Below are 21,901 nucleotides of genomic sequence, written 5' to 3'. Positions count from 1 at the left end.
TCTAAATATGCCTTAATAGCCCATACTCACTCTGCACTCTGGAAGCAAAGGGGCTTCCTCACTGCCAAGGGCACTTCCATAGTTAATGGACCCCTTATAGTGAACCTTTTGGAGGCCCTCCAGCTTCCTGCAGAAGTAGCCATTATTCACTGTCAGGGACACCAATCCTCCAAGGACCCAGTGGCCTTGGACAATGCCAAGGCTGACTCAGTGGGCCTGGGGGCTGGCCTCCAGCTCCTTGGATTCCACAGAACATATTTTGTTCTTGACTCCCTCCTATCAGCCCTGTTACCAGGGCTCATAGAGAGGGACGAGCTCATAAAAAGGGGGCCACAGAAACAAAGGGTGGATGGTTCTACCTAAATAACCGTCTCATCCTCCCTCAAGACCAGGCATTGGCGATCATTTCAGACATCCACCAGACCTTACACATAGGCCCCAAAGCTTTGTTCTGCTTCTTGGAGCCTCTCTTTGACCCCACCCATCTCTGAGATCATATTTCACAGGTTCACTTCTCCTGACAGACATGTGCCCAGGCCAATCCACAGGGGGATCTCCATATATGTCAATCTCTGTATCCACTTCGTGGACACCAACCAAGCCAAGATTGGCAGATTGATTTCACCCATATGCCTACTCATAAAAAACTCCGTTATCTCCTAACACTTGTGGACACTTTTACAGAATGGATAGAAGCATTTCTGGCCTCCAGTGAAACAGCAGATGTGGTGGCTCGGGTACTCCTGGACCACATCATTCCTTGGCTTGGCATCCCAAGGACCATCCAGATGGACAGTGGGCCAGCCTTCACTTCCAGGGTCCTGGAGCTCGTGTCAGAAGCTCTCAACATCTCCTGGAAATTCCACATCCCCTGTGGACCACAATCCTCGGGAAAGGTGGAGAGGGCCAATGGGCTCATCAAACAACATCTAACCAAGCGCTCCATTGAACTCAGGTTATCTTGCCCCCCCCTTCTCCCCAGTGCCCTTACTCACCTCAGGGCCACCCCACACTTCCCTACGGACCTGAGCCCTTTTGAGCTGCTTTATGGCAGGCCCTTTCTCCTTAACCATCACCTCCCAGTCCAAACTCCTCCACTGGCGGGGTACCTACCGTACCTCTCCCTCTTAAGGTCCCTTCTCCATCCACACGCTGACCGTTGTCTCCCTGCCCCCACACCAATGGACCCTAGTGCCCTAAACCTGCCCTGCTCTCCAAGGGGACAGAGTATTCCTCAAATAGCTAACTCCTAGGTCTCTTGAACCTCAATGGACAGAGCCTCACACAGTAATCCTCACCACCCCGTCGGCTGCCAAGCTCCTGGGACACCGATGCTGGTACTATCTCTTCAGGCTCAAGTGGGCACCTACTCAGGACACTTGGTCTGTCCAGCAGTTAGGACCTAACACCATCTGGTTTTCCAAGATGCCACAATGAAGGGCCTACCTGCTCCTCAGCCTGGCATACTCATCTGTGGTGATACAAACAAGACAGGTAATAAGAATATTTTTTCTCCTAGATACCTGCCTTCTTATCTCCCTCAAGAGACAGATGCCTGGCGTCTCCAGGATGACAGTAAACAGGAAGCCTCTCCAGCCACACCTCTCGCTGAGGGTAAACCCACCAACACCCAGCTCTCCCCTCCCCCACATGGCCCCACACCCTCAGGAAGTAGCCAGATTTGAGTCAATGCCCCTTTTTTCCAAAGAGAGCCTAAAATGTTGGTCATAAATATCACCTCAGCTTCCTGTCACCCCTTATACAAACAGTCTGGAATGTAATCCCAGCCTCCAGCTTCCCTCTTTGGAGGTCCCTCTCCTGTGCCCCTGGAACCTTCGCCCCTCCCTGAGGAGGCTCAAGGTAGCCCGCCTTGATGCCTCCCCAGGAAAGGTCAAGACCACTCCCACAGGCTATGTAAACTGCTCCTCAGAAACTAAACACATGGTTTTCCCTCTTCCTCTTCCAAGGTTGCATCTGCAGCTTCCCATTTCCCCTCAAGGCCTCCCGGGAGTGCAGGTGTCTAATTAAACCTGGATATTTTTTAATTTGGTCTGATTTGGTTTGATTGAGATTATTTTGCATCGGCATAGTGGCTCGGTTAGGAAAATATTCCTAACGGGGTTTACTGTAGGGTTTGGAGGAAGCCGTGAATGAGTGAAGTGTCTAGACACATGTCGCATGTAACACAGTGCTGGTGTGTGGTTTCATGCAGGTCCAGGAAATGAAGACTCAGACACACTCAGAACGAATTTAGCCTCTGCAGAGGGAGGGCTCAGTCTTCCCTTCACCTCCCAGCCTCTTTATTTCTTCCTAGATTTACATGCTAGCTAGTAGATTTCCCTATCTCAAAACAAACTGAAGTTTCCAAGAACACAATGCCAGGTGCAAACACCCAATTCATGAGGTGCCAAGGTTCTCTGGGCTTCCTCCAAACCAAGTTTTGCATAAGCATCGTATCCATGGGGAAACTCTCACTCAGACAAGATTCACACAGGGCAACCAAAGCCATCTGTAACACAAAGGACGGATTAGGGGTTACTTGCTAACCCTAGGCCAGCATGAACTTCTGAAACAGGCACAGCTGTGCCGAGGACTCCAGTGCCTCAGCCACATGAGAATGGAAAAACCTTAGCTGGTGAGGTCCGGGGGTGGGGATGGGGCGGTAAAGCCCTTCTGGAGGTCTAATGCACAGAAACCAGCAATGGCAGCTTCTTTCCCCTGCCTGTGGACATGCGGACAGCCTGAGTCTGCTCACCTACCCACACCTCCTCCCAGACTAGCTGTCCCGCCCTCTGTGACACACATAATAAACACACCGAGGCTCAGGTCTGGGTTGCAGAGGAGCAGGAATGACTCACAGACATCACCACTCCAGCAGGGATGACAGCTCCAAAACTGGGGACGTTGTACAGCCTGTGGATAGAGTCTTCACCAGGTCGCTCCATTGGGCTGTCTTCTAGGTGGCTCAGCTGATCTCTGTCTCCCTCAGGTGGTTTGGTTTTTCCCGAGTGTCAACATTCCCTATATGTATACAGTGTTCTTCTGCAAGCCAGAAGAGGGCAAAAGATCTCATTATAGATGGTTATTAGCCACCATGTGGGTGGTGGAAATTGAACTCCGGACTTCTGGAAGAGCAGTCAATGCTCTTAACCTTTGAATCATCACTCCAGCCCCATCCTTATTTCTTATGTATGCTTAGAAAGAAGTGGCCTAGAGATTCTGGTCAGTTTCAGGGACTTGCTTAAGTTACTGAGTTGTTTACTTCCTAAACTTGAGAAGCTTCCCTGTAGGATGGACTGTTTCATCCCCTCTTGAAACATCCTGTGGCTTACAGAGTTTGTCCTCTAGGTGAAGGTTTTATCTCAAGAGAAATAGCTTTATGGGGCTGGAGAGATGACTCAGAGGTTAAGAACACTGGCTCTTCTTCCAGAGGTCCTGAGTTCAATTCCCAGCAACGACATACATGGTGGCGCACAACCATCTGTAATGAGATCTGGTCCCCTCTTCTGGCATAGAGGTGTAATGCGGGAGGAACATTGTCTACATAATAAATAAATCTTGAAAGAAGGGAAGAAAGGAAGAAAGAAAGAAAGAAAGAGAGAGAGAGAGAGAGAGAGAAAGAAAGAAAGAAAGAAAGAAAGAAAGCTTCACAACACTCCCATGTGGTATATCTTGAAAGTTGTGGTATGGTGTGGGGGTCATGTCCCTATTCCCGGTGTGTGGTGTGGTGTGTGTGGGACAGTATTTCTGTCACTGGTGAGGTGCCTTCTTAAAGACTGTCATCTGTTTACCCAGAATGCCTTGAACTTCTGCAGCCGGAGAGACCAGCTCCCAGAGCTGCACCCAGAATGCCAGAAGACATAATACCTTCAAAGCAGTAGAGATTTAGGAAACTTTTTTATCTCAGAGTCATTTTGTTTGTTTGTTTGTTTTTTGTTTTTTGAGACAGGGTTTGTTTATCTAGCTTTTTAGCCTGTCCTGGATCTAGCACTTGTAGACCAGGCTGGCCTCAAATTCACAGAGATCTGCCTGCCTCTGCCTCCCAAGTGCTGGGATTAAAGGCTTGCCGCTACCACCTGACCATGACCCAGGTCTTTTGAGGTAGGAAGATCTGCTTCAAGGCTGGACCGAACGTTCTGCTGGAGGCCTATATGAGGTCATGTGTCTTAGTTTGGGTTTTTATTGCTCTGAAGAGACACTATAATCATGGAAAATTCTTTGTTTTTATTTTTGTTTTTTTTTTTTTTTGTTATTTTGAGACAGGGTTTCTCTGTAGCTTTGGAGCCTGTCCTGGAACTAGGTCTTCTCAAATTCACAGAGATCTGCCTGCCTCTACCTCCAAAGTGTCGGGATTAAAGACGCGCACCACCACTGCCTGGCCTAATCATGGAAACATTTTTTAAAATATTTATTTATTTATTTATTTATATTTTGTATACAGTGTTCTGCCTGTATATATTCCTGCAGGCCAGAAGGGAGCACCAGATCTCATTAGAGATGGTTGTGAATCACCATGTGGTTGCTGGGAACTGAGCTCAGGACCTCTGGAAGATCAGTCAGAGCTTTTAACTTCTGAGCCATCTCTCCAGCCCCTTGATGACTTTTTTTTTTTTAATTTTAAGTGCATTGGTGCTTTGCCAACATGTATGTCTGTGTGAGGGTGTCAGATGTTGAAGTTACAGATAGTTCTTAGCTGCCACATGGTTGCTGGGAATTGAACCTGGGTCCTCTGGAAGAGCAGTTAGTGCTCTTAACCCCTGAGCCACCTCTCCAGCCCTCCCCCATGGCAAGTCTAATAAGGAAAACATTTAGTTAGGGCAGGCTGACATTCAGAGGATCATTTATTAGCATCACTGTGGAAAGCATGACCACATGCAGGCAGACATGGTCCTGGAGAAGTAGCTGAGAGTTCTACAACCCAATCAGCAGGCAGCAGGAAGAGAGAGACACTGGGCCTGACCTGGCTGTCTGATACCTCAAAGCCCCCCTAGTGACACACTTTCTCCAACAAGGTCACATCTCCTAATAGTGCCACTCACTGTGGGCATATGGGGTCATCTTCAATCAAAGCACCACATTCCACTCCCTGGCTCCCATGGACTCATAGCTATATCATAGTCCACATTCAAAAGTCCCCGTGGTCTATCACAGAATCAGCACTGTTCAAATGTCCAAAGTTCAAAGCCTCTGTCGAAGACTAGCTTTGACAAGACTCGTACATTCCAGGACAGGAGCACGAGGATTAGAATTATTAGGCAAAAGGAACAGAGATAGGAGAAACAAGAGGGAGAAACACACAACAGTGTTGGGAGGGACATTCAGTGAATACTGAATCTGCCTTGTTTATATTCTACACACATTTATTTCACTCCAAAAGGGGAGGGGGAATTAACAGACTTCATTAACATGATATGAATTCTCTTGAATTCTCTGACCTTTGGTCCAAGTGGAGCAGATCCACCTCTATACCCAAAAGACTAATTAATTAACTCCATCCTAGGTCAGATCTCTCATTGGTAGCCACACCTGTTGTCAACAGCTTTGAGAGAGCAAAGATAAACTCCAACTCTCTGACCTCCAGTCAAGGTGGGGCAGGGTCACAGCTCTGTGGGCCTCACAAGTCTCTTCTGAGACTCATGTAATTTCTTATCTGTAACCCCTGTAAAGTCAAAATGAGAAAGCAGAGCACATACTTCCAACATACATGGCACAGGATGTACATTACCACTCCAGAAGGGAGGAGAGGGAGTATGATGAGAAATACCAGCAGGACCAAAGCAAGACCGAAAACCAGCTGGGCAAACTCCAAACTCTGCATGTCCATGTCTGATGTCAAAATTCTCTCCAGAGCTCCAACTCCCTTAGCTTTGGGAACTGCCACACACACTGCTCTCTATTGAGCTGGTTTCACGCCCTCTAGGTAGCTTTCACTGATAGGAATCCCATGGCTCTGGCATCTCCACCATCTTAGGATCTCCAAGGCAATCTAGGCTTCACCTTCTAACTTTACACAACGGCCGCTCTGGGTCTCCAGGAAAGAAGACTTTACCCTGTAGGAGGAGGCAGCCCTCGTATTCTTCTCAGTCACCTGGCTAGCTTAGCCCTGAAATAACCACACAGAAACTGTATAAATTAAATCACTGCTTGGACCATTAGCTCTAGCTTATTATTGGCTAACTCTTACATCTTAATTTAATCCATTTCTATTAATCTGTATATCGCCACATGGCAGTGACTTTCCAGCAAAGATTCAGCATGTCTGACTCTGGCTGCTCTATGGCATCTCTCTGATTCTGTCCTCCTTTCTCCCAACATTCAGTTCTGTCTTCCCTGCCTGCCTAAGTTCTGCTCTATCAACAGGCCAAGGCAGTTTCTTTATTCATTAATGGTAATTCAGTACACAGAGGTGACTCCTACATCAACACTCCTGACACATGCCTGGCCTCAGCAGCTTTCCTTAGTCTTGGAAGAAGATTTTATAACTCCTATCTTGCATCCTTGGCTCTAAAGCCAGAACCACATGACTGAAGCTGCCAAGTTCTTCTGCTTTCTAGGGCTAGAACATGGGCCCCTCATTCAAATACATTTTCACAGGCTCTCTGTATTTGATGGTTTCATTCACTGACTAAGCTTGGCTGTTCTGGAACTCGATCTGTAGAGCAGGCTGGCCATCAACCCTGAAATCCGCCTGACTCTGCCTCCCTAGTATTGGGATTAAAGGTGTGCAGTACCACCCAACTCTAAACTTTTCTTTAATTCCTTTTCACAGGTTGGAAGATTATCTGAGAGGGATCTTGCCCGGAGGTCACCATTCCCTGTATTTCATTTAGGATCAGGCCTTTCTTTACTTTATCTCCTTTAGCACAGGACTAGCTCCACGGCACTTCCTGGAGCGCCTTTCCTCTTCAAACTGTACATTCTGTATTCTTCCTTCCTTGGCTTGCTCCTTTTCATTATGAATCTCTATAAGCATGGCCACCAATAACCAAACATCACGGTCAATACTAGGCTGTCTAGAATCAACTCAGCCAAAGTCATTAATTCATGACTCTTCCATTTAGCCACAGGCAGATTTTTTTGGACAAGGGTCCAAACAACTCTATTCTTCCCTGAAATATCACAAGATTGGTCTCTAGGCCACATACTAATATTTGTTTCCTCTGAAACCTCTTGGGCCAGGTTCCCACAGCAAAATTACCTTCAGCACCACTGTCTTTCATGTTCCTACTAGTATGGACCCTTCAACCCCCCTTCAAGTGCTCATCTGTAACATGAAGGGGGGCCTGCTTGTTGGGGTTTCTGTCCTGCCCGGCACCCCACAGTCGGCAAGTCCCAAAGAAAATCACACATAGTCTAAATTAGGTTATAAACTGATCGGCCCATTATCTCAGGCTTTTTGTTAACTCTTATAGCTTATATTAACACATTATTCTCATCTATGTTAGCCATATGGCTTGGTACCTTTTTCAGCTCTCAGCTCACATGTTGCTTCTTTGGTGATCTGAGCATGAATGGCGGAGGGAGCTTCCTCCTCCCTAGCCTTCTCCTATTCTCATTGCCCCGCCTCTACTTCCTGTCTGGTTGACACGCCTATACTTCCTGCCTGGCCAATCAGCGTTTTATTAAAATACATGATTGACAGAATACAGACAATTCTCCCGCACCACTCAACCTCTTTTCTAGTCCAAAGTCCAAAGTGTTCCACATTCTTTCAAAAAGAACTATGGTCCAGCTTATCACAACAGCACCCCACTCCCTGGCACCAAGTTCTGCTAAGTTTGGATTCTGCTGCTGTGAAGAGTCACCATGACCACAGCAACACTTACACGGGATGCTGGCTTGCAGTTCAGAAGTTCAGTCCAATATCAACATGGAAGAAGAAAGTTTTTGCTCTTTACCTGCTTGCTCTGACTCTTACTGGCAAGTCTTCTTTGGGATTCTGTGGGACAACTGAAGACCAGCGGAGACATCCAGCCTTGTGGACTGAGGAACTGCTGGATTCCTGGCCTTTCCAACCCGAGGCAGCCATTGTTGGATTAGCTGGACCATGCTCTGTAAGCCATTCTATATGTAAATCTCCTTCATTCTGTAAATTCTGTTACTCTAGAGAACCCTGAATAAAACAACCACTGTACCTCCATAAGCCAGGGGAGACAAGGGGGAGCTCTTTCTCTGTGGGCCCATATTTCATATAAAATAATTTATAGGCAGGCGCACTGGCCACAAAGCAGATGCAACCTTGCCTAACAAGTAAGACAGCCAACTAACAAAAGCCAGGAAGTATTGCTCCTTTCTCCTTTGTTAAAAATGTAGATCGCCTGGGGAGAGGTGTTTGCTAAAGCCAGTGACTAATTACAGGTGTTTCCCTAGCCCCGGGTCCCCTGGAAAGAGAATATTAATAAACTTTCACCTTGGTTTGGGGGGGAATAAAATCTGTTTTGTATACTAAATGTGGGTAGATCGTCAGGATGGATAGAAGCCTGAGATGTCCTTCTGTTATGACTGTGTGAACTGTGTCTGGTTATTTTTCACGCCTCCATACTGGTTCAGATAGGGAAAAACAGTTTCTATGCTGGGGCCTACGGTTCCTGACATTTCTCAACCCCCCTGAAGACACTGACCCCACCAGCATCCTGACTGCACTTACTTACAGGCCCCAGAATAGTTTCTCATCCCGGAGCTTAGGTCAACCCCAGGAAACCAAACGCGCTCTGCGATTTCCACAGAAAGACTTGGGCTTTGGAGTTCTAATGGGTTGACAGCCCAAGGGCAGAATAAGCACAGGGGATTCTGTCTGCCCTGCTAAAGGTCAGAAAGGGGTGTGAGGTGTGTTGCAGAGTCTGGATGCTGAAGCATAGCCATGCAGAGCTGAGGATCACGTGAGAGGGGCCAGTTACGACTCACTATCTACAGGTTTGTGCGGAGGTATGTATATTTATCTTTGAAATAACTGCAGGGCTTTGCTTGTTTGGGGACAGGGTCTCCCTGTATTGCTCAAAACTGGATCAAATTCCTAGGCTCGTACCCATGTTGCCTCAGCCTCCCAGAACCTGGGATTAGGGACATAAGCCACCATGTCTGGCTCAGGAGACCGTTAAAAGAGGTGAAATTTGAAGTATGACTATGACCAAAGTAATGCCATCTTGTCCCTACTCACCTCTCAGCCTTCACAACCCTCAACAGCCATGTCTGCCTCTGAAACACTCTTGGGATTGTCCATGACATGATGGTTCTTTGGCATTATTTACCCAAATCATTAACATTTGTATAAACTAAAATAATTGATAAAGGGATAGATCAAAATTCATTATCAGGCTGTGTTTGAAATAACTACCAAGTTCTACCCAGATAAATACTACTAGACAACTCTGGTTACTCTGACCCTGGTCTGAAATTGATGTCACCGTGGTCTATGGCTTATGATACACGCTGTACCACTGAACTTTCTCCACTTTTGGTCACAGGCCAAAATAAAGGCCTCCTTGTACTCTTAATTGGCTTTCACAAGAGTGGTGGTCTGCAACAATTTCATGTGGATTGTTCCAAAACTCTGCAATAATCAAATTAACTTGTTTTGTGTATTTGGAATTTCTAAAGCCTTTTCTTGATGGCAGAAGTCACAAAATAATCCCACACTAGTTCAGAATTATGAATAATAAAGGTTTATTTATTTAGAGGAAGCTTACTAGATAACACTGTCCTAGATAACAGTCCTCTGCACAAACAGGGAACAGGAACAGAGTCTAGCAAGGGAAGCAAGAACTGGAAACCAGAGAGAGAGAACAGGATTACAGCCGCATTTACAGTACAAGAGACCACGCCCATGTGGGCTGGTATCTTAAAGGCTATTGGCTGAAGGAGCGGAATGTGCTCCTACAGCACCTTCCCCTTTTGTTTTCCTGGTGTAGAGCCATGGGTGTGTGCTAGCAGGTGATCCTATCTACAACAGTTGGAACATTAGGAATTTCCTTTGGATGGTCCGTTGATGGGTGTTGCCTGGGTAGTCTCAGTTTGTGGTCTCTTTCAGAACCAGGTATCGCCTCAGGGTAAACCACTGAGACTCAGGCCTCTATTGAGATGTCCTGGCTGGGTCCTACACTGCCCAGGGTGAAGAGCTGAGTCCTGATAACCCAGCTGTCACTGAAGCCCCTGCATGGAGACCCAGAGCCTGTCTTGGACATCAGCCTCCAGTTCTGAATGCTTGGAGTGTAAACCTCGAATTCTCAGGAACTAGAGCCACAGCTTTTGGGTTTGGGACGCTAGAAACTCTAAGGCTAAGAGAGTCATAAGGGACTCGTCTTCTGTCCATCTGAGAGTTTGTCCAGGCAAAGCAAGAGCGCCCCAGGCAGCCACTTGCAAAGGTGCTCTTCTCCAGGGTCCCTCCGCCTCCCCCAATGGGAATGGGGACTCTCTGTTCTGTATTACATAAGACAGTCATGGGTAAGCTACAGAGAAACACTGTCTCGAAAAACAAAAAACAAGACAGTCATGGGTGACTTTTTCAGCAACTTGTCAGGTTTTTGGCTAAAGGTTGTTGCTTTCATTGTCTCCAATAAGGGAGGTGTCGTAGCCCCAAGTTGAGTGGCATCTGTTGGGGTCCAGCTTTGATGGGGTTTGCACATTCCCGGGTAGGGCCTTGAGGATTAGAAATATTAGGTAGAAGGAACAGAGATACGAAAGAAAGTGAATACTAAATTCTCGCGCTTTTATTTTCCATATGCCTTATATACCCCACCCAAAAGGGGAGAGGGGAGGCAAAAGACTTCTTTACCAAGACACAAAGAACACACAAAGCAATTAACTCTTCAATACCCAAAACATCTTGAGTTAAGTATTCTGCTGTTTAGGTGGGACCTGCAGCAACCACACCTTAGGCCAAGCACCCTGTAAGCAGCCACACCCTGGGTTGAACCTCTCTCCTCGTAACCTTGAAGGAGCAAAAATAGCCTTGAACTCTATGACCTTTGCTCAAGGTAGAAGGAATCCAAAGGGCTTAGGGGGTTCTAAGCACCACCAGGAGAGCCCTCGGCACCACACCCTCCCCTAAGGCTTGTTTCTCCAGGGCTGCTGAGCAATTGAGAACATCTCAGTTACTTTTCTATTGCTGTGCTAGAATGTGGCCTGTAAAGGAACAGTTTTACACAGCTTATGGGTTCCAGAGGGCTTGAGTTTAGGATGTTAGAGCCAGGACACAGAGGGAGGGCTCACATCTTGATGTGACAGCAGGAAGCAGAGGGAGCACTGCAGATGAATGGGTTTTAAAAACCTCAGAGTTGTCCCCAGTGACCTGCCTCCTCCAAAAGGGCACACTTCCTACTCCTTCCCAGACAGGCCCATCAACCAGGACCAGGTAGTCAAACATACAAGCCTATGGAGGCCATTCTCATCCAAACTACCGCGCCAGCACGGTCTGGAACCACGAGTCTCGGCGGACGGTGTCCAGGTTGAATGAAATCCACAGAGCACGAGGTTGAGGTGAAACAGCAGCTTGTTTATTGTTCTGCTGGGGCTAGCTTTTATACCATGGCACCAAATGGGGAAGGGGCTGCGAAGGGACTGTCACCTGACCCAAGGAGGAACTCTTACCTGACCCCAGTAGGGGTCAAGGACTGATCACATGCACTCCACCTTCACCTGTCCCCAGTAGGGACTGTCACCTGACCCCAGCAGGGATCAAGGAATAATCATGTGCACTCAAACTTCCTCATCCAACTCCAGGAGCAGAGGGAAGTTAAGATTCTTTGCAGATAAGCACCTCAAATGGGGGCAGGGAAATATAACTCGGGGTAGCAATTCCCACACCAAACCCCCAGAGAGGAGGGAGGAGCTCACCACGTCTAAGGAAAGACAGCGAGGAGCAGAGTAAGCCACAAAAACTCCAGAGAACTGGGGAAGAGCTGGAGAGCTGCAGGGAGGGAAGGGAACTTAGATCAGTTGCTAGAAGCCCTGCCTGCCCTTCCCAGCACCACAGAAAGCCAGGCGTGGTGGCACACACATGTATTCCCAGCACTTAAGACATAAGCAGGGGGGGATGGAGAGGTGACTCAGCACACAGACATATGTGCAGGCAGAACACCAATGCACATGAAATAAAAATATGTTTAAAAAAAGACATAAGCAGGTGGATCAAAAGCACAAGGTCATCCTCACTGCTGTGGAGGTTTGAATGAGAATGGCCCCCAAGTTTATATGTTTGAATGTGAAGAGCCCAGGAATAAGGGGGGAAAAGTGTATGCTTGTAGCCTACACGCATATTTCTGGGTGTATTAGGACTGATAGCCACTTTGACCCTCTGCCCTGCATTCTGCAGGCGGGGGGGAAAAGACAATTTAAAGGAACCCACGACTATGTAAACATTTTTAACTAACACCCAATAAACAGAAGTTGTAAGTCCCGGATGGATCTCTGCCTCCCTAAAGCAGCAAAACCAACCCCTTTTTCGTGCTAGGCCCCAAGGTGGATATCAGCAGAACAGGAAGTCCCTAGACTGGAGCCAGTCAGAGAGTCACCATACCCCTTATGCCCACAATAACAGATTTGTGGGGGTTTTTGCCTTTTTAAACCCTACCTAAGAATGGTGGGACACCTCCTCTGACCCCCCCACTGCGTCGGTGTGCAAGGTGAGTTCCCTATGGCGGTTTGTACTACAGGATTAAACCTTGCTTTTGCATTTTGGTGAGCCTGTGTCTCTGGTGGTCTTTTTGCGGTCTCCGCCACTCGGGCACTACATCCCCATCTCAGAGGTGCTCAGAGAGTGCTAGCTCAAGAGATGCCCAAAAAACCATAAATTTCATTTTGTACTCTCTGCCTCCTGTATAACGTTTGACTATAAGAAGGAATTTGTAGCCCTCCCTCGCGGCTACAGGTAGTCCTAACTAGTTAGAAGCCCCACGGTGTTTTTGAATAAAGATGTTTCTGGTTTTATAGACTTCCATGGTCTGTCCCCGTTATTTACACAATTCCAGGACCCAAGAAACACTTGATCTGCCCACACTTGATAGAACTTAAGACTTTGGGGGGCGGGGGATGGGCACGACTGTGAGATTCCCCGAGTGTGGTTATTCACTAGCAGTGACTACCGCCAGGGGCCTTGGTGGACCTCCAGGTGGTGGGTTGGTGGTCCCCACTTTGCATCCTAGAGACCTGTAGCCGGTCTAGGTCCTGGACACTGTCCAAGATGCTGGGAGTCCGGTTCTGGAGACTCGCATCTCTTAGTGCTCTCAATCCCCTCCGACCGCTGTGATTGGAGCACTCTGGGAAACCCTGGTGAGAATTCCAGTGAGATTCCGAGGGCCGTGGGAGCGCCGTGGCTGTAGTGGCCTCCCGGAAGGCAAGCTAGGCTGGCGCCAAGGGGCGGGGAATTCGCGCTAGGCAGAGGGCCAGGGAGGCAAAGGGGCGGCGCCGGGCTCGTGATTCCGCACAGGAGCGCCAGAGACTGCAGGGCAGCGCGGGCGCATGGGCGCTGCAGGTGCGAACCAGAGTTTTTCATGCTCCTGGCGGTGGTGTGGGGCTGGGAGCGGGATGCAAGTCACGGGCTGTGATGTGAGGGCTAGGATGCGGGTCTCAGGGACGCCAAGGGTCCCCAGGGACCGGGATGCAAGGTTCTACTGGGCAGGGTGAAAGTGTCACGGGCCAAGGGTCCTAGTGGGGAGACCCGCGGAGCTTCAGATGCCGGTTCGCTGTGCGCCGGTCCTGCTAATGGAGCGGGGTCCGGTGATGCATGGCCCCTGAGGTCACATTGCCGGAATGGTGCCAGCGTCCAGATGCGCGGCCGCCCATCTGCCACTTCTTCCCTTTTCCAAGTTTCGGTTTCGGGTTCAGCCCGGCCCTGCAGCTTCGACTCTATCAACTCTCGGCTGTCGGCCACTAGGTCTGCCCTGCTCCCCAGCCAGTGCCCTCGCCCTGCCCAACCCCGCCAGCGAGCTCAAAGCGGTCCCGGGTCGGCAGCTCCGCCCCGGAATCCGCCCTCACCAACTGCAGCCAGAACTTTTAGCAGTCGGACGCTGCCCGGGGCGCTGATCTTCCTCCGGGTCAAGGCTGGGGTCAGGAGGCTGGGGAGGCTCCCTGTCGCTGGAGTCGCAGCAAGCAGTAAGCAGTGTGAACGCAATAATCCGGTCCAAACCCATCTGCTTTGCTTAGTCTAGTCTCAGGGCGAAGAACCCGGGAAGAGCCTCTTGCTGGCTGAGTGGAGAGGCCTTGATGCTGGCTGCTGGCTTCTGCGGGGCTGTCCCTAGTCTTAGCTGAAGCTCTGAGGTGCTTCCGAGTTTCCTGAGCAGCACTGGAGAACTGACTTTAGGTGTTTTGGCTCGAGATACACCACCCCCAAAAATGTGGTAGGTGATAACTTACCACCCCAAAATACACTTCTAAGGCGTGGTTTCAGCTCTGAGAAATTCATGGTGTGAGAAGCAGAACTTTTCTTTCCTTTTCTTCTTGGCTTTTCGAGACCGGGTTTCTCTGTATTTCCCTGACTGTCCTGGAACTCACTCTGTAGACGAGGCTGGTCTCAAAATTAGAAATCTGCCTGCTTTTGCCTCCAGAGTGCTGGGATTAAAAGCTTTTGATGCCCATCACTGGCCACTACCTCCAGGCCAGAAGCCGAACTTTCATAAAAGAAATTTCCATCTAACTAGGAAGGACAGCGGGGTGGGGCAGACAGCATTGGTTACCTGTGGAAACCCTTGTACAGTACCAACACCTTGTCTAGCTCCCAAATCCTCAGCACCCTGTGGTCCCAGCCCCAAGCCTCGGATTTTTTTTTTTTCTGTAGTTCTGGTTGGCCATAAAACCTCCAGCCTGAATTCTTCTCCACTCTTAGTTTGTGGGATTCCCTCAAACATAAACATACATAGTTGCTTTTATTTTTATGTTTTGAGACAGGGTTTTGCTATGTAGCTTTAGAGCCTGTCCTGGAACTTGCCCTGTAGACCAGGCTGACTTGGAACCCACAGAGTCTCTGCTGCCTCCAGAGGGCTGGGATTAAAGGCATGCCCTTACCCCACTCCCCACTGCCACCCAAACACAGTTGCTGTCTTTGTTGCTTTTTTGTTTGTTTGTTGTTTTGTTTTTTGAGACAGGGCTCCTCTGTAGCTTTGGAGCCTGGCCTGGGCTCAAACTCACAGAGATCCACCTGGTTCTGCCTCCCAAGTGCTGGGATTAAAGACCTGAGCCAGTACCACCAGGCTTGTTTTGGTTTTAAGGAAGAGTCCTCTGTAACTCTGTCAGGCCTTGAACTACAAATTGTCCCGTCTCTACCTCCCAGGGACTGGGGTTACCAGGACATTACACTACGCCCAATTTTGTGCACCCCCTATTTAGTGTATAGGCTAAACAAAGCATCTAGAATCACAGGTCTAACTGTGATCAAGGCAAAGGCGGCTGCCAGGACAGGGGCTGGGAGGAGGGAGGGGCCAGCAGCAAGAGCAGGAGGGAACAGTGGAGTTGGAGCCCACTGGGTTGGCGCCTGCCCCTTCAGGGTGGACAATGGCAGACATCCCTGAAGAGTGACCGTGATTGGTGTGCTTGGATTTCTTCCCTTGAGCCACAGGCTCCCAGGTCAAAGCCAAGAGCAGAGAGGTTGGTCCCCATCCCTCCCTGGAGTGGCCTGGAGTCAGGGTTCCCACCCTATCCTTGGCCCAGACTACCTGTGACCTAATTTGCCCTGGTTTGGTGCCCTTTGCTAAGAGAGCATCTGAACTGGCTGGCCTCCTGCTCTCCAAACTGGTCTCCAGCAAGGCCTCCATCCTCACCTTCAGTTGCCTGTGGGGGGAAGGGGTGGGGGGGCACATGAAAGACCCAGCAGCAGGGCAGACATTCTCAGGTGGCTGGGGCTCTGCAGAGCGCACTTTCCTCCTGTCCCCTTTCTCTTCACAGCCTCCTTTGAGCTTCCTTGAGCTATGGTGGTGGACAGTGGAGCGGGGGGGGGGGGGGGGGGGGGGGGAGGGGTCAGCAGGGGGCTGGGACTTCCTGCTTGAGGGGGGAGCTGGATAGGGAGGTCTGGGGCTGGTTTTAGTTTACTCAGAATCTTCCTGGTCCCAATCACATCACTTTCCTAGAAAATGAAACTGAAGTGGGCAGGAGTCACGTGACAGGGTTGAGCTTTATACTGTGCTGCTCCAGCCCTACTTCTCTCTGTCCTGCAGGGCTGCAGGTAGCAGCATGGAGTGTCCTCACTGCGGGCATGTATCCCGGGAGGAGTCACCCAGGTTCTGCAGCCAGTGTGGACAGAAACTGTCTCCTGCAGCTCCTGTACAAGGTGAGGTAGGGAGGTGGGGAGCGCACAGTGGGACTCCAGGATGGAGTAGGGTCCCTTCTTTCTCTGGTGGGCACTAGTGGCCGAGCTTTCCAGAGAACTTGTGTTTTCCTCAGAGCAGGCTGCTCTGGTTCCGGCTACAGGTGCCTACCACTTTAAAAGAAAAGTTGGTTTTGGTTTCAGTTCTTGGTGAGAGCCTTTGCCAGGAAAGAGCAGCCACTGTTGAGACTGGGACCCCGAGGATGGAAGCCTTGTCCAGCATGACGGGGAGGTGGAGGGTGGGTGTTCAAAGTTCAGGGGTGACTGTGAAGTATCACTGTCACCAGACTTGTGAGTCACAACCTGTGCCCAAGCCAGGTCCTGCCACCACCCATTCTCAATAAGCCAATGAAAGGAACCAAACTGCAAGTGGAAAGCAGAGGGGCTGGGGAGATGGCTCAGCAGTTGAGGGCACTGCTGCTTTTGCAGAGGACCCAGGCTGGGTTCCCAGAACCCACAAAGTGTCTTACAGCCCCTGGTGACTCCTGTTCCAGGAGATCTGATGGCCTCCACTGACCTCCGCAGGGACCAGGCACACCTGTGACAGACAGATATACATGCAGGCAAAACATTCATAGAATAAAAATAAGATAAAGATATATTTATTAAAACATTTACAAAGAAAGTAGAAAACAGAAAAGATTCATTCAATGTGTCCACACGGGTAAGAGGGAACTTACCCAGTCACATAGTCAGAATCTGAACCCTGTGCAGCTTGGGCCTGCGATTCAGGTCTTGCTCGCTTCTGTGTACAGGAAACCTTGGGGTGCTGCTGTGGCTCCTTGGAGGAGTCCCTGCTCACAGGTTTGCAGTTGGCTGGTTATATAGCTAAATATTATCATGAAGGTGTGGGACAAGTTAACACTTAACTTCTGCGATCTGGTGGTCACCTGTTCTTTATTCTTTTATTTTGGGCGAGGATATTGACAGAGTATGTGAGCAACCAATGCATTTGCCAGGAGAATGGCGGGGGTGGGGGGCAAGATGTGTCTGAGAGCAAGGGTGTGTGGCATTTCTGCAACATGCAGGTCTTCTCGTGCTCGACTCCTTGCCAGGATGCCCTGGCAGTGTGGCAGAGAAAGGGCAGGAAACTTTGTCTGCCCAGGTAGAAAGGGCAGCTGAACCTGGCTTGGTCACTGACCTTAGGCCCTCACACAGGGCTGTGACTGTTTACCAGATTGGAAACTGAAACCAAGGTGTGCGTGGCTTAGGGCAAAGTGCTAGCGAGGGTGGCAGAAGGTTGGGTTCATCCTCAGCACAGCATGGCCAGAAAGAAGGAAACAGAAACAGAAACAGCCCCCTTCCTCCTTGCTAGCTCAGGCTTCCAGGGCTGGGGCAGCCTGGAAGGACATGGCAGGGAGGGACCCTTAGCTGGCTAGATCCGTGGGCTGAGATATCAGTGCTTTCTATCCAGAGGCTCCCAGATGTCTGGGCTTGGAGAGGGAGCTATGGGTAAAGATGGGGTTCCTGTGGGGTCCCTAATGGTGCAGAAATATCTTTGTGAGGGTAAGGGCTTCAAGTGCTGTGTGTCTGTGGTTGTCTATGGACTGCGGGGGTGTGGGTGTCCTGTGAGATTCCTTCAGAATGTAAGGTCCCCACACCTCCCCCTCCCGAGTCCCCAGGACCCAAGTAGTAGTTGTGCTTGGATACGGGAATGCTGGATGGCTCCCTGAGGGTGGGATTGAGCTGCTGGGCAGTGAGGGCTTTTTTTTTTTTTTTTTTTTTTTTGCTGTTGTTTTTAGTTTATTTACTTTTATTTCATTTGCTTTTGGCATTTTGCCTGCCTGTGTTTATGTGAGGGTGTCAGATCTTGGAGTTAGAGACTATTGTTAGTTGCCATGTGGGTGCTGGGAATTTAACCTTAACCCGGGTTCTCTGGAAGAGCAGTGCTCTTAACCATTGAGCCATTGAGCCATCTCTCCAGTTCAAACAGTAGTTTCTTTTTTGAGGGTGGGAGTTTGAGATAGGGTTTCTCTGTGTAGTTTTTTTTAACATTTTATTTATTTATTTATTTATTTATTTATTTGTTTGTTTGTTTGTTTGTTATGTCTGTCTGTATGCTTGCTGGCCAGAAGAGGGCACCAGACCTTATTACAAATGGTTGTGAGCCACCATGTGGTTGCTGGGAATTGAACTCAGGACCTCTGGAAAAGCAGTCAGTGAGTGCTCTTAACCTCTGAGCCATCTCTCCATCCCCTCTGTGTAGTTTTGAAGCCTGACCTGGAACTCGCTCGTAGACCAGGCTGGCCTCAAACTCACGGAGATCCTCCTGCCTCTGCCTCTCAAGGGCTGGGATTAATGACATGTGCCATCACTGCCCAGCAGTGAGGTTTTTATTTTGTGCATTTTCCAAGTTTTCATGAAGGGCAAGCCTGTCCTGCCTCTGGGTCCCTGGATGGGTCAGGGTCTCCACCCGTAGGTAGCATAGGTGGGCTGAGTCCCTCTCCAAGGAGAGCATATGGGGTGGATACTGACAAACCTGCCAGACTTTCCAGGTACGAACTGAAGGAGCTCAGCCTGGGGACACCCTGCAGATAGATTCCCCATGAGGGACTGGGAGGGCAGATGTTTGCCCAGTGGGGGCGGGGCCAGGCAGTTAGTGTTTGTTTTCTTAGCTCTGCCTCCAGGGTCCCCAGGCCTGACACACAGGTGAACTAGGCTCTGGGGAGCAATTGTGACCGAACAGTTCCAGCTTCATGACTTGACAGTTTGTCCCATATCGTGACCACCTGTGTTCATCCTCAGAGACCAACTGCAGGACTTTCCCATCGTCCTAAGTGCCTCCCCCTTTAACCACCACCTCCCCTGTGTCTGTGGGCTGCTCACCCTCAGGACCTCCTAAGCACCCCTGGAGTCACAATATCACCCTTTCTCCTCTGAGACATGGCACTGCAGCTTTAGCCCAAGTGCGGGTGCCCAGATGCCAGCTGGCGGCTGACCCAGGAGCCTGTGGCTGGCGAGTGACCCAGTGCCTAGCCAGTCCACTGAACCTCGCTGGGCTGGCAGCAGGGCTGACCGAGGACAAATGCATCTTGTGCGGCATTTTAACCCTTTCTGCTGTCGTGGTTTGGGGTTGTTCATGAGGCCTGTGCGGCCCTCACTCTCCTTCCCCCTAACTGTTGGGACCATTTGGAGTCCTGGCCTCCAGCTGCTCTTCCCTGCTAGAGATTTTTACTTTCCTTCTGATTTGAGTTACTGAAAACTGTGTCAAAGTTGTTTACCAGCTCTGCTTCCTGAGCGCGTGTTGTCAAGGCCTTGAGGATCAGAGATAAGGTTTCCACCTGTTGGCCCACCCAGCTGTGTTGGGTGTGTAAGCCTCCGTAGTGCTATTCAGTAAAGGGCTTCCTACCAGTGAATAGGGGGTCTATGTCTCTCTGTCTGTAAGTCTTTGTGTGTTTCAATCTCCAGCCCCTTGCCTGGTTCGCGAACTGTATGGTAGTTCATAGAGCACAGACAGGCGTCAGTGCGCTGCACCTAACCAGACTTTCTCAAGGAGAGTCTCCTTGCTGGGGTCTCTACCTGCCCAGGCTTCTGCTGCCAGCCTGCCCCTTGATCTCTGCTGCTGGGGTGGGGGCAAAGGTTTCCTATGCTTCAGCCGCTTGGGAGGAAGAACAAGGATGACTGTAACCTATGCAAGGGAGGCGCAGCCACATGTGAGGCTAACATTTACCAGATCTGAATTGATATAAAAGTCCTTTTGGTTTTGGTTTTCGAGACAGGGTTTCTCTGTGTGACAACATTGGCTGTCCTGGAACTCGCTCTGTAGACCAGGCTGGGCTCAAATTCACAGAGATCCGCCTGCTTCTGCCTCCTGAGTGCAGATAAAGGCTGATGGTAGCCCCTGGGGGCTGGGATGTGGCTCCAGAGGTTTCCTGACACCCACATGAAGTCTTACAACCATTCCTAAGTCCAGGTTCAGGGGACCCATCAACCTTTTTTTCACCACCTCTGACATGAGTGTGGTGTGCAGACATATACGCAGGCAAAATTTTCATATACACACACAAATAAATTGAAAAAAGTTAGCTAAAAGAAAGATATAGGGGAGAGAAATAGAGGAAGCGAGTTCTCAGACAGAGATTGTGCCCGAGAGGGGATGGGGTTACTTCAGGACAGTTAGAAGTCGCCTGGCCTTGCTCTGAAGCTCTCTGTGTGGGGTCGTGTGAATAAATCAAAGGTGGACGGCCCACTGTTCTGTTGGGTAGTAATTTTTACACCAGCGCATGCCCTGCCTGAGACTGGCCGTTAGCAGTTGGCTCTGCTGCATCGTGAGCCGCTGCATCAGGCTGTGAGCGCTTACCTGGTAGTCACAGAGGGGAGATTTTCGCTTTTGGTTTTGCCTTTTTGTCTCTAGCCTAGAACACCTGACCCCCTTTCCAAAGCTCTGAAGCTTGTCGGAAGCAGGGCAAGGCCTGCGGTCCAACCCTGCTCCTGGTGCTGTGAGGGGGCTGCCAGGTTCCCTAGTTTGAGTGTAGCTCCGTGTTTTCAGCCCCGTCAAGAGGTAGTGCTGTAGAGAAAGGGCTCTCCCAGGCTTTCTGCTCTGGTCTAGAGAAATAATTTATGGTCCGGGCTAGGACCGGGCCCCAGCAGTTCATCAGTCCAGGCAAAAGCAGTTTCTTGTCCAAATGGCTAACCAAGTCCATAAGGGGCCTCTTCGATGCCCAGCTTTCTCTTGAAGTAGCTGGTGCTGCCAGGAGCAGACGTGTCTCATTGTCATGAAAAGTCTTAAGTTATTAATAATATTGTAAATGCCATATTCTAATGGTCTCTGAAAGATTTGAAGAATACCTATCCATCTGAAATATATCTCTGTACATCTAGAAAAATCTAGTATGACTACAATCTTGACTATTATAGATGACTATTAAGCTGTATTTCTTAATTATACATTACATTTTTTAAATGTGCTGTATAAACACAATACCTTAATCAAGAGCAATTATACATATAACAAGATTGATCTTAAATTTGTACCAATAAACCAAGATCCATACCAATGCAAATTATTTATATCTATATCATATCTCCCTTTAAATAGAAAGAAACATTTTAAAACAATATTTGGAAATATGGGCATAGTTCTCTCCAAACACCTTCCTGCTGTTTATTGAGTGAAGTACTTTTTTGAGGGGTGTTCAAGGCAATCTTTCAGTGGGTCTTGTTCCATCAAACCACATCAATCTGCAAACAATCCACAGGTGCTCATCTTCTGTGGAAACAAAAGAAGAACCTCTTTTCCAAAGCAACATATTCTTAGACCCAATTTTGGAAGTCATGATACCTTTATAATATACATGCTGGTTTAGCTTAGCAGCCCATACAGTGAAATATCTCTCTGTATATAGCTTTTTCACAGTCAAAAAAATAAAAGAAAACAATATATATATAATCCAGACTCTCTGTGTATATTCCTTCTTTACGTGGCTTATTTATTTTTATTCTGTCTCTTTAAAGACTTTACCTTTTTTTTTTAACCATTTACTTCTTTTATAACTGTCTATACTCCTTTTCTTCACTCTCCCAAGCCTATGTAATTTTAAAAACACACTGTGTTTCATTTAGAGGTCTTTTTCATCTGGATTTGTTTTTATTGCATATCTGTAATTATTT

General features: G+C 48.9%; 1 protein-coding gene and 1 long non-coding RNA gene across 7 annotated transcripts in view; one reads left to right on the top strand and one right to left on the bottom strand.

Annotated features, from left to right (window-relative positions):
- Nucleotides 1–2,244: 2,244 nt before the first annotated feature.
- On the bottom strand, nucleotides 2,245–7,562 carry LOC146893379 (uncharacterized). Of its 2 annotated transcripts, none has more exons than XR_015003455.2 (3): nucleotides 7,462–7,562; nucleotides 2,817–3,042; nucleotides 2,245–2,509 (listed from the first exon to the last, which is right to left on the bottom strand). It is a non-coding gene; the product is annotated as an uncharacterized LOC146893379 (long non-coding RNA). The 2 variants fall into 2 exon arrangements; XR_015003456.2 differs by having other exon boundaries at nucleotides 2,859–3,042.
- A 5,830-nt stretch (nucleotides 7,563–13,392) lies between these two features.
- The window catches only part of LOC146893374 (E3 ubiquitin-protein ligase RNF213-like), an 86,595-nt gene continuing 78,086 nt past the window's right edge, over nucleotides 13,393–21,901 (top strand). For 2 of the 5 annotated variants that reach the window (XM_087909668.1, XM_087909666.1), the window contains exons 1-2: nucleotides 13,396–13,468; nucleotides 16,143–16,255. In XM_087909668.1, the coding sequence (XP_087765794.1) occupies nucleotides 16,159–16,255 (97 nt within the window). In that variant the 5' untranslated portion in view covers nucleotides 13,396–13,468; nucleotides 16,143–16,158. Of the gene's footprint in view, nucleotides 13,469–14,001; nucleotides 14,089–16,142; nucleotides 16,256–21,901 lie in introns of those variants that run through there. The other 3 variants (XM_087909669.1, XM_087909667.1, XM_087909670.1) reach the window with 2 other exon arrangements.

Source organism: Myodes glareolus, chromosome 9 (assembly GCF_982192425.1).
Source record: "Myodes glareolus chromosome 9, mMyoGla1.1, whole genome shotgun sequence".
In the NCBI taxonomy this organism is placed as follows: domain Eukaryota; kingdom Metazoa; phylum Chordata; class Mammalia; order Rodentia; family Cricetidae; genus Myodes; species Myodes glareolus.
This window is presented reverse-complemented; position numbering and strand designations above follow the sequence as displayed.